Below are 16,608 nucleotides of genomic sequence, written 5' to 3'. Positions count from 1 at the left end.
TTTTATTTTTAAGTAAACTCTATGCCCAACGTGGGGCTCGAAGTCACGACCCCGAGATCAAGAGTTACGTGCTCCACTGACTGAGCTAGCCAGGCACCCTTATTTGTCTTTTCTTTCTTTTTTCTTTTAAAGTGTATTATTTTGAGAGACACTGGAGAGAGGGAGAGAGAGAATCCCAAGCAGGCTCTGTGCTGTCAGAGTGGAGCCCAATGTGGGGCTCAACCCCGCAAACCATGAGATTATGACCTGAGCCAAAATCAAGAGTTGGACACTCAACCGACTGAACCACATGGGCTCCCTTATTTTTCTTTTTTTGACAGCAGCCATCCTAATGGGTGTGAGAGATTTAACCATTTTTAAGTATGCAGCTTAGCCTTTGATTTTTAATCTAGTGCTTTTTCTATTATACTCTACTGAAGCACTCTCTCTGTGAAAAAGAAAAAGAAACTTGGAATGAGGCAAAGGAGACTTGTAGGGGCACCTGGATGGCTCAGTCAGTTGAGCATCTGACTCTTGATTTCAGCTCAGGTCATCTCAGTGGGATGAGCCCCGCATCAGGTTCTACACTGGGCATGGAGCCTACTTAAGATATTTTCTCTCTCTCTCTCTCTCTCTCTCTCTCTCTCTCTCTCTCTCTCTCTCCCTTCCTCCCTCCCTCCCTCCCTCCCTCCCTCCCTCCCTCCCCCTCTGCCCCTTCTACCCTCCATGGCAGCATGCACTCATGTGCTCTCTCCCCCTCTCACAAAAAAAGGTAGATTTCTAAGCTACCTATATGTTCTTCCAATTATTATAAAAGGAAAGAACATGATAAATTTTAAGTTCTACAAACCTGGATTTGAATCCTGTTTATGCAACTTACTAGCTATGAAGGCTTGAGCAAGCTTATACAGCTGTTAAGCCTGAACTGGCCCATCACTAGTATTAGGAAGACTGCTGGGAGGGTTACAGATCTCTCTCTCTCTCTCTCTAAAATGCCTAATTAAGGGGTTAGTAAATAATTAAGTGCATCATAAGTAGGTAGTATTATGTAAAGCAAGTGACAAGAAACAAAATAGGAACCATACCAATTTTGGTAGCACTATAGATGTTCTCAATAGGAAATATTTCTCCTAGCCCATATAGGAGAACTTTGGCCAGAGCTGGAACCAGCTGGGTTGTAGTGATCAGAACATTCACACAATTCTTTCTAGAAGGGAGAAAAAATAAAAAGAAAAAGGTGAAACCAAACTAACCTGGGAGCAAGAATTTGAACGGGCCTTCTCTTTGGGAACTAATTAGTAAAAACTAACCTCAAAGGGCCTGATATTTGTTCAGGGCCATGTTCAGTTACTGGTCTAATTATCTCAGGTTTATTTATTTCCTATATTAAAGGACAGTGATTCTATATATATAGTGGGCACAGAGTAGCAACTTGATTCTTGCTTCATTTCCCTTCTAACCATTCTAGCTCACTGCACTCGTTAGCAAATAAACCACCAATCCATGTCACTGACCCTACACGCTAGGAAACCAGCAAAAAGGCTTATAGTCACAGTGCTATTTCATCTGAATGCAACTCAGCCCTTAATAAGATATGACTTAAGTCCTCTTTGCCTTTTACACAAAAGCAGCACCAATTCCAGAATACATGTTAATTTCACATGTACTTTACCTTCAGGAATACCCACCCTTCAGTGTCAGTTTTACTGTTTGCTCTACTAAGTTGTAGATCTGGAATTCCTGCTTTGAGGGAGGGAGCAATAGGGTATTAGTGCAGACTGTATTTGACTGTATTTATTTCCCATTCTGAGCTTCAAGCTGAAATATCCCTAAACTGCTTAATATATTCCTTTTGAATCCTGCCTTCCTAAGTGGGTTTTGGTACATTTCTTCAGAGTGTCCTGTACCTAGAATATGTGATGTGTCTCCTACATGGATTCTTTGATGTGACTGGGCCATCTCCTGGCTGGAGATTATTGGTCACTGAGCTTTAATTCTGTGAGAAAAAAGTAAGGAGAAAGAAAAAGGCTTTCATGTATAAATATTCTCTTAAAATTCGAAGGTGTGCTGTTAACGCAGAATGACCTTACCTCCTACCTACCCTACATGTTTTCCTGCATCCTTTAAACTCCTCTTACCATGAGCCCAAACCTATGTTAGAGAGTGGCCTATCACGGACTGGGGTAGTAAAGAGTGTTTCTTAGAGAGGGTGAGAACTAAAAGAAGTACCATACCTGGACTGGATGAGAAGTAAGGACTTTAATGCAGTTCCTAACCAGGAATCTGTTAAAACTTCAATTTCTGCTCTCAGTCTCTGCAGTGCTTCCTTTCTCTGGGGACTGAGCAGGCCTTTCAGAATAAAAGCAGACACATTTATCATTTGACAACATATCCTTGCTGACACCGAGGAAGCAACTTCTAAATTCAATTTAGAAACACTGTGAGTCACTGAAATATTCTACCGAGCTAACAGGTTTCTCTTCCTGGTAAAACCCTAAAGTAGCCTACTTAATTAAGAGGTCTTTTTGACTTTATCAGAATGTTTTGCTGGGGGGTGGGGGGCAACCACCACAACAAAATCAGCTGAAAGAAACACTGTGATTAAATTCTGCCACAAGCTCACTCTTTTACCACCACCCAGTAACATAATTTGCAGACTGGTGGACCATCCTTTGAGGAGCACTGCTTTAGACGTGATATCAAGAATCAAAGGGGGCAAAATGAAGGTTATAGTTGGGAGTGTCTGCAGCATTTCCAATCTCTCTAAAGAAACCAAAGCCTGGGGAGGAAAAGGAGGTTGCCTAAGATCACAAAGCAGGTCAGTGGTTTTGGTTTCAGAAGTCTTTGCACTGCCTTGCACTGCTCCCGTGGGACTGTGCTTTCACAGCCCTGAGATTCCAGGTTCAACAACCAACTCTATGAACATCATTTATTTGTACATACTTACTTGTGAAACAACTCCAGATAAGAAGAGACTAAAACAGTGCTTAACATCAGACAATTAAACACAGAACAAAACAGAACTGATCTGATGGGAGCATGTTATCAGACACTTGAATTACAATATTCAAATAATCAATCTGGCCCTGTATTTTCTTATAATGAAGGTAGAAAGAGAAATCCTATATTCTACTACAAATATACCATAAAAATGGAAGCATTTCTGTGAGAACTGTGCATAATATGTTTTCAGATTGATGGTTTCACAATGCAAGCCTAGAATTACAGGACTTTCAACATCTCTGATAAAACAACAAAACCAGTATGTGACCCACACATAAGTGTATATGTCACACTCTTAACTAATAATATGATGTGGCACTTTTGTTAATTCTTATTTTATAAAATACAGGTAGACAATAGTTTTAATATGTTTCCCAGGGTAGGCTCAGGGGATTCTCACAGAGCATCATATCACTTTCTTCAGAAAACCAGGTCCTGGCACTCACTGGGCAAAAAAAGGATCAGATACTTAGGTTGTATATGAAAACTAACAAAAGAAAGGCTAATATCTGCAGAGAGTAAAAGCAAAAAGATGGAGGTGTCAAAATAAAAAGTACTAACTCTGAATCATTATAAAAAAATAGGCCATAAGAAGGGGAATCTAAAAAAAGCAAATTAGATTCCCAAAGCCCAGATGCCTGTGATTTTTATCTGGTACTGGAGGGCTCTAAAAGAAATGAAACAAATTATCTTTGAAGTCCTATTTTTACTTTCTGCACCAAAATGTAGAGCAGCATGGTGTGGCAGGAGGACTCTCTTGATCCGGGGTAATATACCACTAGACAGTGCATGGAATCCCCGAAACTTCATGCAACATTTTGTGTATATGCAGATCTTTGAGGGTAATGGTTCACAGTTTAATTTTTTTTTCTTATAAGGGTACATCACTAAAGAAGGAACTGCATGAGGGTGCCTGGCTGCCTCAGTCATTAAGCATGCGACTCTCGATCTTGGGGTCGTGAGTTCAAGCCCCATATTGGGTGTAGAGCTTAGTTAAAAAAAATAAAAATAAAAATAAAGAATAAAAAAATAGATAAATCTCTTACACTAAAAAAAAAGGGGGGGAGGGTGGGAACTGCATGAATGTAAAGGGCACTGGACCAAGAGTTAGGAGATTGGATTCCACCTGTGACTATGGGTAAGCTGCCCTCAGTACTCTCATAATAAACATTTCTCAATGCAAAATGCAAAATGAGAAATGTCTCTTCTAATTTGAACAACCTATGGTTAATTAATTAATTACAAATAATGGAATTTTAGGCATAGTGACAGCCGATATTTGAGGTATTTCTGGGCAGAAAGGATTTCCAAGGTCCAACACCTGGCCACTGCCAACTATAATTCTGGACCTAGTTTTCCATCCACTAGAAACCTAGTCACTAGTTCTACCTGACAGAGGGAGACACAGAATCCAGAGCTCCGAGCTGTCAGCAAAGAGCCCGACGTGGGACTCAAACTCCTGAACCGTGAGATCATGACCTGAGCCAAAGTTGGCTGTTTAACTGACTGAGCCACCCAGGAGCCCCTCTACCTGACTTGTTCTGATGGTTAGATAAATCAGTCAAAAAATATGGCAACCTATTAGTTAGTACTGACAATAGTTGTGAGTCCAGAATAAAACAAGTCATCAAACATAATCTCTGGAACACATTTCCTTTAAAAAGGTATTTGTCTAATAAACAGGAGAACTTTGCAAAGCAATGCTCAGAGAAGTGCGTGAGAAATGTCAAGCTTCCTCTTCAAAGGGTTTCAATCAAACCTTAATTTTTTTAATACAAAATTAAAATGTTATTGCAGCCCCAATTCCTAGGCAGTTGCTAGGGAGTTCTAAGGGATGCCTGGAAAAGAATGCAAGAAGTCAGAAGGAAACAGAGTATCAGACTGGTCGTATGCCACACTTACCACCCACATTGCTTTTATGCTTATCGTAGATTTCTCTCACTTTTCGGTAGCGGAAAGCCAGTTTCCTCATCCAGTCCACACCTCCTTGGACACCCACAGAGGAACCATGGCTGCCACCGCCTCCTGATCCACTGAAACCATCTGTTGAGAAACTGTAGTTGCTGCAGAGAGACAGGATGATGAAAATTAATACTGCTATTGTCTGAGGTTTTTGGCTGAATGCCACCTGGGATTCTCTGTCCTATTCCTGGCATCTGACATCAAGTCTAAAGGCTTTAAGAACCTTTTCCCTTAATCTCTGTGTGTCAGAATCTATCTTCCATTAGTCATCTCCCTCACCCCTATTACTGCTATCAAAGAAAGGAGGAGAGAGAGGGAACAAGAGGTAGGAACCATTCAAGCACCAACTTCCCCTAGAGGTGGTCATGGTTTAGAGTGTCTTTTCATGAATGACAGCATATCTTACAGTGAAAAAAAAAAAAACACACCAAAACCCCGGAATATAACATTTTTGTGTACACACACACACAGACATACACACAAATGATGGCAACTATGGAAAGTGGAGAAACATGTGAAGAAATAATGGAAGGAAATAACCCCAAATACTAATAATTGCAAGATATAATGGAGATATTCTTCAGAGATGTTAGCTGGTTTATTAAGTTCATGGGTCATAGTGGTGACTTTAAAATGTCCTCAAATTCTTTAATACTGCTTTCTTCTAATTCTTTTCTCTATAGGTATGGACTGCATTTAAATATAAACAGGATGTGGTCGAAGCAAGGGTGTTAGACCTCAGAGACTAGGCTTCTCTTGCTCTCTCTTGTATCACTTGCTCTGAAAGACATCAGCTGTCACATGAGAACACTCAGACTGCCCTATGGAGAGGCGTACAGATAGTGAGGAAAAGGGGTCTCCCACTACCAGCCGCAGGTGAGAGGTTGCGAGCAGCTCCTCCAGTTCTAATCAAGCCTTCAGATGGTTGATTTTAGCTCCAGCCAATATCTTGATTTTAGTTTCAGACACCCTGATTCAAAAGTACCCAGCTAAGTCACTTTCAAGTTCCTGTCCTATAAAAACTATGAGATGATAATGTTTATAACTTTAGGTTACTAGTTTTGGGGTCATGTTACACAGCAACAGTTAAGTAATACAGTGAAACAGGCTGGGAGAGATGAACACTTCCTAAGTAGAGACTGACAAAATGACCGACAGAATTAGGGACAACCTGGTTCAACTGAAAGTCAAAACTGAGTTCAATAGGTGTTAAGATTCTATATCTAAGGAAATAAAGTTGCCAAGACATTTCGGTAAGTACTGGTTAGCCATGTGTATAAAAGGAAAAAAAACCACTAGGGTTTAGGTGGATCACAACTGCTTCAGACCAGGCTCTTTCCTAAAAAGTCCAGTGAAATCTTGCAGGAACGGTATGCTCCATGGCTGTGCAAGCACGACACGCGTGACTGGATGCTGTTCTTGATGTGGAACCTTCACCTCGTTCTCAGCCCTACAGGATTAGGCCCTCAGGGAGAGGCATGCCCAGCTCTGCTCTATGTTTGAAAATTCATGGATGAAACAATTTTACAGGAGACACAGGAAAGAACTTTTTGCCTACTGAAAAGGGACAAACACCAAAACAAATGAACATGAAAAATGGGACGGTCTTTTTTTCTTAAAGTCTTCAAATATAAGCTAGATAAATTGTTGGATTATTCTTAGCCAAGACTGCTGGGCCAGGAGACAGCAGCCAAGAGAGATATGAGGAGGCCGAGCAGGCATTTTGCCACTGAGACCCGCTTGGTTTAGTGTTCCCTGATAGAACATTTTAAGATCGCCTCCCATAGGGTTAGTCCTGACACCAGCAGACCCCCACAATTAGGTTCCTTGGTAAAACTCCTGATGCTTATTTGTATCTAAAACTAACCAGTGTGGAAGCACACTCCTCCTGACTGAAAATCTAGCCAAAGAGAAATGAGTGCACCCTTTACTTTGAAATGCTTTTTCCTCATCCTGTCATTGCTCCCCATTCAAGGCCATACTCAAATTCTGCACTGAGAAGGCCGCTCCAATGTTGGCAACCAGCTGCTCCCCGCAGACGCCAGAATTACTTTCTTTTCTGTGCTCCATCACATTTTCTACCGTCACCTCTGCACACTGCCATCGTTAACTGTTTGTCTCTGTCTCCTCTACCAGACCGTGAGAACTTTTAGGGCCATGTCTTACTCATCTTTGTTTTCCTCTGAACCTAGACAGTGATTGTGTACAGGCATTCTGATGTTTAAGACATCACTGTTTCTATCACCTCAAGTCTTGGCCATTGTCATCAGAAGCCACATCTTCCACATGCACCTGGTCACACTCCTGTTAAAAGATAAAACCACACACTATTTCAGTCCAGGGAGTAGAAGCGCTATCACCACCATGACATATTGTAAAAAGACCACAAATTACGGCAGATGATGAAATACCTCATAGTCTCTCTTGTGTGTGGAGGATCACTCTCACCCCCCTGCTGTCCAACTTCTTTTAAGGCCTAATTCATATCCCACAGTCCACGAAATTTTCCTTAACCATCCCAACCTTCAGGTATGCTCTTATCTCAACAGTCATGGAGTTAACACAATAGCTCAGGGGAATAAACACAAGCTCCCTTACACTGTCAGGTAGGTCTATGTCCTATGCTAGACTACAGTGTAAGTTCTATTACACTGTAGCCCTCTGTTGGCACAACCCGTATCTTACACCTCCTTTGTACCCTTCTAGTCTGGTCCTATGTAGCATGTGCTCTTACATGGTATGTACCCAACAAATTTTTGCAGATGAAAGAGATACTGGTAGAGTATGGTATCAAAACAGAACGACTGAAACAGAAACTTGTACATCCAAACATACGAATTAGAAGTGGTCACCTAAGTTAATCTCCTCATGTTCTAAAAGTGAGGTGACATGAATGATCCAAGGTCACAGAACCAGTGATAGAAAGAAACTAAAAAGAGCCTCAGCCTTCTAATATGAATCCAAGGTTCTTTCAACCACACCCGTGCTACTACTGACATAAAATGCCACCCCCTGCCTAACTCGGAGAGATTCACTCCTCTGACACCACCTAGGGCAATGTTGTGATGTCCACCTGCATCAGAATCCCCTGGGGAAGTTTTTAAAAAATGCATATTCTTGGGTCCACCCCAGACCTACTTGAATCAGAATTTCTGGGAGTGAAATCCTAGAATTTTCATTTTTAACAAGCTCCCCAGGTGATTCTTATGCCCCCTAAAGTTGAGAACCACTGACCTGGGGGGGCAGGAACACATTCAGGTCAAATTCTTCACAGAACTTTCAGTCCTGAGTGAGGACTATGTCTAGAAAATCATTACAAATACAATTTGGCAATAATTATTGGCACAAAGTAGGTTTTCAATAAATGTTTGCTGAATAAAAACTATGATGTCCTAACGTATCAACATGTGAAGTTGAGGAAGATTAAGCATTGTGGAGCTTAGACAAAAGTACTGGGGTTTAGAGCTCTGGTAATACAGTTTGTTGGAGAACTGTCCACTGAGTAGAACTAGATTGTATTTAAAAAGAAATAGGATTACTTTGTGTTTATAAAATGCTATCTTATTTTTTATTTTTTTAGTTTCTTTTTAATTTTATTGAAGTAATCTCTACACCTCATATGGGGCTCAAAGTCACAACCCTGAGATCAAGAGTTTCATGCTCTTCTGACTGAGCCAGCCAGGTGCCCCACTATCTTATTTTTAATTAAAATTTTTCACTGTTTTTAAAAACTAGGTTATATAAATAGTACACTGTTTGAAACTCAAAAGAACATAAAGTGACAAGTCTGCTCCTTCCAACCTCTGTGTCCCAGCAACACATCTTCTTCCCCAGGTAGAACAGCTGTTATTAGTTTCTGGTGTAGGATCACTGTTTAACTGAAGCCCAGAATGCGGAGATAACTTTCCTAACCTGGAACTCACTCTCTGGTCTTCTGACTTCCCAGTCTTGTGCTGTTTCTACTACACCACGGTTACCTCAAAGGTGAACTTAAATGTCAAAGCCAAAAATATTCACCAAGAAGCTCTCAGTGTTACTGGTTTTCCTTGCATCTAACTATAAAATGATTCTGGACATCAAGGTTAATGTACACATGGATAATAAGCATGTATAAATTATAATGAGTTAGTAGAGCAGCCATTCACAGATCTGACAAATCAAGAGATTTTATTTTAAGAAGGTAAAACCAAAAAATAGTCAAAATATAATTAAGAGTACAAAGAATCAAACCCACCTTGTATATATTATTTAAGATAGGTGAATAAGTAGGAACGTTGGTTTACATTTCACTGTTTTTGCCTGATGGGCTGACATTTCCCCTAGATCTAGATCACTTCCAAATAGGCTAACAAAAATCAAATTTTTGAGCCAATAAAATTGAGGGCCAGTACCAAGACTGGTGACATAGCCAAGGCACTGTTCTTATAAGACTATGTATGCCTAAGTGGCCAGCTGACCTCTCCACAACCACCCTGTCTCACCACATTTCCTCTAAAAACAGTAAGCTTGGCTCAATAAATAGCTATGGAACAAACAAAATGTTTTACTGAAGTACAGAAACAATTTAAAACGCTTACCTCTAAGTCATTGAAAAATAGATGTGTATCAGCCACTTCAAAAATCATTTCCTCCATTGTTAAACCTGAGCCAATCACTACTGTTGGGTCCTGGAAGGCAGTAAGTGAAAAATCTGTTTGACTTGGTACTAACAGCACTGGTTCCAATCTTTAAATATTTCAGAGTTATTCTGGGTCAAGGCCAAAACAACACAGGCCCACTAGCTATTACTGATGCAATTCCATTCACAGTTACAAGAATCTGGGATTGTGGAAAGTTAAAAATTTTAGGACTTCGTTTTTAGAAAACTAAACCCACTTAAAAAAAACAACAATCTGTGTAGAAATTTCCTATTTTGTGAGAAATGCTATCTATTGCTAAAATATTACTATTGCAACACCCATTATCTCTCTTCTGCCTCCCCACCACACACATGCCTATACAGTATAATACCAGAAGTCAGTTTTCTGACAATCTCAATAGCCAGGAAATAAGAAAGCCTGAGAAGCCAAAATATTTGTAGGAAAACCAATATATTTAGCTTTAAAGTGAACCATCAAGAACTGGAAGGTATTATGCTAAGTGAACTAAATCCGTCAGAGAAAGACAGATATCACGTTTTCACTCATATGTGGACCTTGAGAAACTTAACAGAAGACCACAGGGGAAGGGAAGGAGAAAAAAATAGTTACAAACAGACAGGGAGGGAGGCAAACCATAAGAGACTCTTAAATACAGAGAACAAATTGAGGGTTGATGGAGTGGGGGGGAGTGGGGGAGAGGGGAAAATGGGTGATGGGCATTGAGGAGGGCACTTGTTGGGATGAGCACTGGGTCTTGTATGTAAACGATGAACCATGGGAATCTACCCCAAAAACCAAGAGCACACTTTACACACTGTATGTTAGCCAATCTGACAACAAATTCTATTAAAAAAAAAAAAAAAATTAAAGTGAACCATCAGGTTTTCACTTAGAGGCTATAAGTGAAAGGCTTTCACTTAGAGGCTCTTATTTTACATATTTTTATAACCACAGTGTATGAGTTCATATTAGCTAACTAGCCTAGATAATAAAAGACTGTGGAAGGTACTTCTAACAGAAACATTAATGACAATAAGATAAATGGGAACAGTAAGAGAGCAAAGGAAGCAAATATTTTCGTAAAATTTATTCATAGAAACTGAAAAACAGAAGTCTGGAGATAATTCAGTGTAGAAATACACAGTTTATCCCTCTATTAAAACTGATGTTTAAAAACAAAACAAAACAAAAAACTGATGTTTATACTGATGACTAAATAAGTTAACTTCTGCTTGATATATTTAGTTTAAGAAGGCATGTAATCTATTTTAGAAAAATATTTTATACTTTTATATATTTTAAATTTACATATCTGGCTTACACGCAGCTAAATAAAATGCTTAGTTTGGGCTGTTAAAAGTGATGTAAAGGTTAAAAGATCAGTCTTTAGAATATATAATCCTGAGACTCCACTCTGTTTTGAGCTTCATTCCCATAACTTAGTCTTTATAAAATAGTACTCTTGAACAACGTCAGCTTTCAGGACTGGTTCTAGGTCTAGTCCCCAGCTTTATCAACTCTGCCTGACCATGTAGCCTGCCTGGTACAAGCCATCAGGAAAAGTTTTACATGGAAAGTGAAAGGTGAACAGGGTAAGTTGGGGGTGGCAGAGAAAGTGACCTTGGTTATCTGCCCATATAGTGAGGGGAAGGGCAATTACAATAAATGAAGAAAGACTTAAATTACCTTTCCATACTTCTGGGCATAGGATCCAGTAAGAAGAGAGTGAAATATGATGATGGTTTCATCCAAGTCCCACAGAAATACCCGCTGAGGAAGGAAAACATAAAAAATAATGAGTGAGCATCTTTTCTAATCACAATGGAATGAGACAAGAAATCACTAAAAAAAAGCTAAAAAAAATTCACAAATATGTGAAAATTAAACAACACGATCTTAAACAACCAATGGATCAAAGAAAAAATTCCCAGTGAAATTATGCTGAGATGAATGAAAATTAAAACACAACATACCAAAATTTATAAGCTGCAGTGAAAGCAGTGTGGAGAGGGGAATTCACAGCTGTAAATGCATGCCTTAAAAAAGAAGTAAGATCTCATTCAATAACATAACTGTACAAATTAAGAGCCAGCAGAAGGAAGGAAATACTAAAGGTTAGAATGGAGATAAATAAATCAGAAAGCAGAATAATAACAGAAAAACCAATAAAACCAAAAGTCCTTTCTTTGAAAAGATCTACAAAATTGACAACTTTTAGTTAGATTAACGAAGAAAAAAAAAGAAGACTCAAATTAGTAAAATCAGAAATGAAAGTAGGGATGTTATTATCAACTTTACAGAAATAAAAAGAAATATGAGAATATGATGAACAGTTGTACACCAACAAATAACCTAGATAGAAATGGACAACTTACTAGAAATACACAAAATGCCAAAACTGACTCAAGAAGAAATGGAAAATCTGAATAGACCCTTAACTTACTGGTAAGGAGGTTGAAATCAGTAATCAAAAAGATACCAAGAAAGAAAAGCCCAAGACCAGATAGTTTCACTGGTAAAGTCTACCAAATATTTAAAGAATATTTAACACCAATCCTTCTTTAACTCTTCCAAAAAGTCAAAGAGGAAGGAACACTTCCTAAATCAGTCTATGAAGCCAGCATTACCCTGATACTGAAGTCAGATAAAGATACTGTAAGAAAACTGCAGACCAATATTTCTTACGAACATTGATGCAAAAATTCTCCACAAAATACTAACAAACAAAATTCAGCAGCATACTGAAAGCATTATACATCATGACCATGTGGGATTTGTTCTTAGAATGCATGGATGGATCAACATAAAAAAATTAATTAATGTAATATGCTACCTTAAGAAAACAGAGGAAAAAGAACTCCAATGGTCATCTCAACTGATGCAGGAAAAGCATCTAACAAAATTCAACACTTCCATGATAAAAAAAAACATCTAATAAACTAGGAATAGAAGTGAATTTCTTCACATAATAAAGACTGTATATGAAAAACACAGAACTAATATCTTACTCAATGGTTGAAAACTGGAAGCATTACCCCTGAGATCAGGAATAGGACAAGTATGCCTGTTTTCACCACTTCTATTCAACATAGTACTAGAAATCCTAGCCAGAATAATTTGGCAAGAAATGGGGAAAAAAGGAACCCAAATTGGAAAGGAAAAAGTAAAATGATCTCTGTTCACAAATGACACAATCTTATAGGCAGAAAACCCTAAAGAACCCATAAAAAATTGAAAGAGCTAAAAAATGAACTCAGCAATGAGGTGTACTTCTATATACATGCAATGAATAATTCTCAAAGAAATTTAAAAAACAATTCCATTTACAATAGCATCAAAACTAATAAAATCCTTAAGAATAAATTTAACTGAGGAGGTGCAAGACTTGTACACTGAAAATTATAAAACATTGCTAAAGGAAATTAGACCTAAATAAATGGAAAGACAACTCGTGTTCATGGATGAAACACTTAACAATGTTAAAATAACATTCCTACCCAAAGTGATTTACAAATTCAACACAATCCCTATCAAAATCCCAACAGTGCTTTTTACAATTTCTTTTCATGTTTGAGAGTGTGTGCGTGTGTGTGCATGTGCACACATGTGCACGAGAGCAAGAAAAGGGCAGAGACAGAGGGAGACGCAGAATCCTAAGCCCTAAGCAGGGCTCGAGCCCATGAACCACAAGATCATGACCTGAGCCAAATTCAAGGGTGAGACACTCAACTGACTGAGCCACCCAGGTGCCCCCTGCTAACAGTGCTTTTTAAAGAAATAGAAAAACTCATCCAAAAATTCATATGGAATCTCAAGGTACCCTAAATAGCCAAAATAATCTTGAAAAAGAACAAAGTTGGAAGATTCACACTTCCTGATTTCAAAACTTATTATAAAGCTACAGTAACCAATACAATGTGGTATTTGCATAAGGATAGACAAATAGATCATTCAAAAAGACAAGATAGCTTAGAAATAAAGCCTTATATATATGGTCAATTTTTGACAAGGATACTAAAACCATTCAACGGGGACAGGAAAGTATTTCCAACAACAGGTGCTAGGAAAATTGGCTATCCATATGCAAAAGAATGAAATTAGACCCTTACTTTACACCATACACAAAAATTAATTCAATATGAAGAAAAACTTAACTCAGTATGAATTAAAGACCTAAATTTATTAAACTTACAAACTAAAAGAAATTCTGAAGAAAACATAGGTAAATATCTTCATAACCTTGCATTTTTAACATTAAAAGCACAAACAAACAAACAAAAATATACAGGACTTAGCGGCACCTGGGTGGCTCAGTCAGTTGAGTCTGACCTCAGCTCAGGTCATGATCTCACGGTTCATGTGTTCGAGCCCCACCGGGCTGTGTGCTGACAGCTCAGAGCCTGGAGCCTGCTTCAGATTCTGTGTCTTTCTCTCTCTGCCCCTCCCCTGCTCGCACTCTGTCTCTCTCTCTCAAAAATAAACATTAAAAAACATTAAAAAAAAATAGGACTTCATCAAAATGTAAAACTTTTATGCATCAAAGAATACTATCAGATAGAGAGTAAAAAGAACCCACAGAATAGAAGAAAATATTTTGCAGATCATATATTTGATAAGTGATTAGTATCTAGAACATATAAAGAATTCCTAAAAGTCAACAACAAAATACCAAACACCCTAAATCAAAAACTGGGCAAAGGATTTGAACAGTTATTTCTCCAAAGAAAATAATACAAATAGCCAATAAATATAGATGTTCAACATTATTAGTCGTCAAGGAAATATAAAAAAAAAAAACAACAAACCACAATGAGTTACTACTTCATATCCATTAGGATCACTATTATTTGAAAAAAATTTTTTTTTAATGTTTATTTATTTTTGAGACAATGCGAGAGACAGAGTGCAAACAGTGGAGGGGCAGACAGAGGGAGACACAGAATCTGAAGGAGGCTCCAGGCTCTGAGCTGTCAGCACAGAGCCCAACGCGGGGCTTGAACTCACGAACCGTGAGATTCAGGCGCCCCAGGATCGCTATTATTAACGAAAAAAAAAAAAAAAAAAAAAGGAAATAACAGGTGTTGGTGAGAATATGGAAAAATAACTGAAAAGAAAGACTTAGAGATATCTGGATGGCAATCTTCATAGCAGCATTATTCACAATAACTCGAAGATGAAAAACTACTAGTGTCCATCAACAAATGAATGGGTAAACAAAATATGGTATATACATACAATGGAATATTATTCAGCCATAAAAAGAAATCAAGTTCTTTTTTTTCTGTTTTAAGATTTTTTTTTAACTTTATTTATTTTTGAGAGAGAGAGCGAGCAGGGGAGGGGCAGAGAGAGAGGGGGGAGAGAGAATTCCAAGGAGACTCCACACTGTCAACACAGAGCCCGATGAGGGGCTTGAACTCATGAACCCTGAGGTCATGACCTGAGCTGAAACCAAGAGTCGGACACTTAACCGACTGAGCCACCCAGGCACTCCCAAAATGAAGTTCCAATACATGCTATAACATAGATGAACCTTGAAAACATTATGCTAAGTAAAGTAAGCCTGACACAAAAGGGTAGATACTGCTATCATTCCATTTATATGAGATATCTAGAATATGCAAATTCATAGAAACGGAAAGTAAAACAGAAGTTACTAGGGACTAGTTAGTGGGAGGAGAGAATGATTAATGTGTGCAGAGTTTTTGATTGGAATTATGAAAAAGTTCTGAAAATAGATAGTGGTAACAAACATTGTGAATATACTTAATGTCACTGAGTTGTACACTTAAAAGTGGTTAAAATGGTGGGGCGCCTGGGTGGCGCAGTCGGTTAAGCGTCTGACTTCAGCCAGGTCACGATCTCGCGGTCCGTGAGTTCGAGCCCCACGTCAGGCTCTGGGCTGATGGCTCGGAGCCTGGAGCCTGTTTCCGATTCTGTGTCTCCCTCTCTCTCTGCCCCTCCCCCCGTTCATGCTCTGTCTCTGTCCCAAAAAAAATAAATAAAAAACGTTGAAAAAAAAAAAATTTTTTAAAAAGTGGTTAAAATGGTAACTTTTATGTTATGTACATTTTTACCACAGTTAAAAAAACTAAGTGAGTTCTCAGTTTTCCCCAATAAGTGTATAGGACTTTAGATTTTCTTTTAGTTATGTCTTAACACCTATCAATGATCTCATTTTTTTTTAATGTTTATTTTGAGAGAGAGAGAGTGAGTGCACAAGTGGGGGTGGGGTGACAGAGGGGAAAGAGAGAACCCCAAGCAGGTTCTGAGCTGTCAGCACGGAGCCTGACGTGGGGCTTGATGTCATGGACCTCTAGATCATGACCTGAGCCAAAATCAAAAGTTGGATGCTTAACCAACTGAGTCACCCGGGCACCGCAATAATCTTTTTTTTTAAGATTTTTTTTTTAAAGTAATCTCTACACCCAATGTGGGGCTTGAACTCACAACCCTGAGATCAAGAGTCCAATGCTCTTCTTACTGAGCCAGTCAGGCACCCCAATGCACTCATTTTTTTTTTTTTTTCAACGTTTTTTATTTATTTTTGGGACAGAGAGAGACAGAGCATGAACGGGGGAGGGGCAGAGAGAGAGGGAGACACAGAATCGGAAACAGGCTCCAGGCTCCGAGCCATCAGCCCAGAGCCTGACGCGGGGCTCGAACTCACGGACCGCGAGATCGTGACCTGGCTGAAGTCGGACGCTTAACCGACTGCGCCACCCAGGCGCCCCCCACTCATTTTTAAATACAGCAACCCCTGCCCCATTAAATGATCATATTACAGAAAAATCGAAAATGAAAACAGAAGAACATAAAAAATCCACTATTATTAGTGTTTTGTATGATTTTCTAATCTTTTAAATAATGAAGCCAAATGTATGCCCGTAATAAATTCTTATTATGTGTGCTTAACCACAAAATACATGAGTGCCAGTCTCATTAATAAGTTAGGAGATCTGGTCGCATGTCTCACAGAGGCTTGGCCTAAAGCACTCTCACCGTTTCATTTTACTTTCAGATT

General features: G+C 38.8%; 1 protein-coding gene across 2 annotated transcripts in view; it reads right to left on the bottom strand.

Moving 5' to 3' along the window:
* The window catches only part of EYA3 (EYA transcriptional coactivator and phosphatase 3), a 93,951-nt gene that overhangs the window by 10,849 nt on the left and 66,494 nt on the right, over positions 1–16,608 (bottom strand). For both annotated transcript variants that reach the window (XM_049618785.1, XM_049618786.1), the window contains 6 exons: positions 11,271–11,354; positions 9,522–9,611; positions 7,190–7,248; positions 4,885–5,045; positions 2,214–2,328; positions 1,065–1,186 (listed from right to left, as the gene is read on the bottom strand). In XM_049618785.1, the coding sequence (XP_049474742.1) occupies positions 1,065–1,186; positions 2,214–2,328; positions 4,885–5,045; positions 7,190–7,248; positions 9,522–9,611; positions 11,271–11,354 (631 nt within the window). The remainder of the gene's footprint in view (positions 1–1,064; positions 1,187–2,213; positions 2,329–4,884; positions 5,046–7,189; positions 7,249–9,521; positions 9,612–11,270; positions 11,355–16,608) is intronic.

This window comes from Panthera uncia, assembly GCF_023721935.1.
Source record: "Panthera uncia isolate 11264 chromosome C1 unlocalized genomic scaffold, Puncia_PCG_1.0 HiC_scaffold_4, whole genome shotgun sequence".
Lineage (NCBI taxonomy): Eukaryota > Metazoa > Chordata > Mammalia > Carnivora > Felidae > Panthera > Panthera uncia.
The sequence above is the reverse complement of the archived record's forward strand: the minus strand, read 5'-3'. Positions and strand labels throughout refer to the sequence as shown.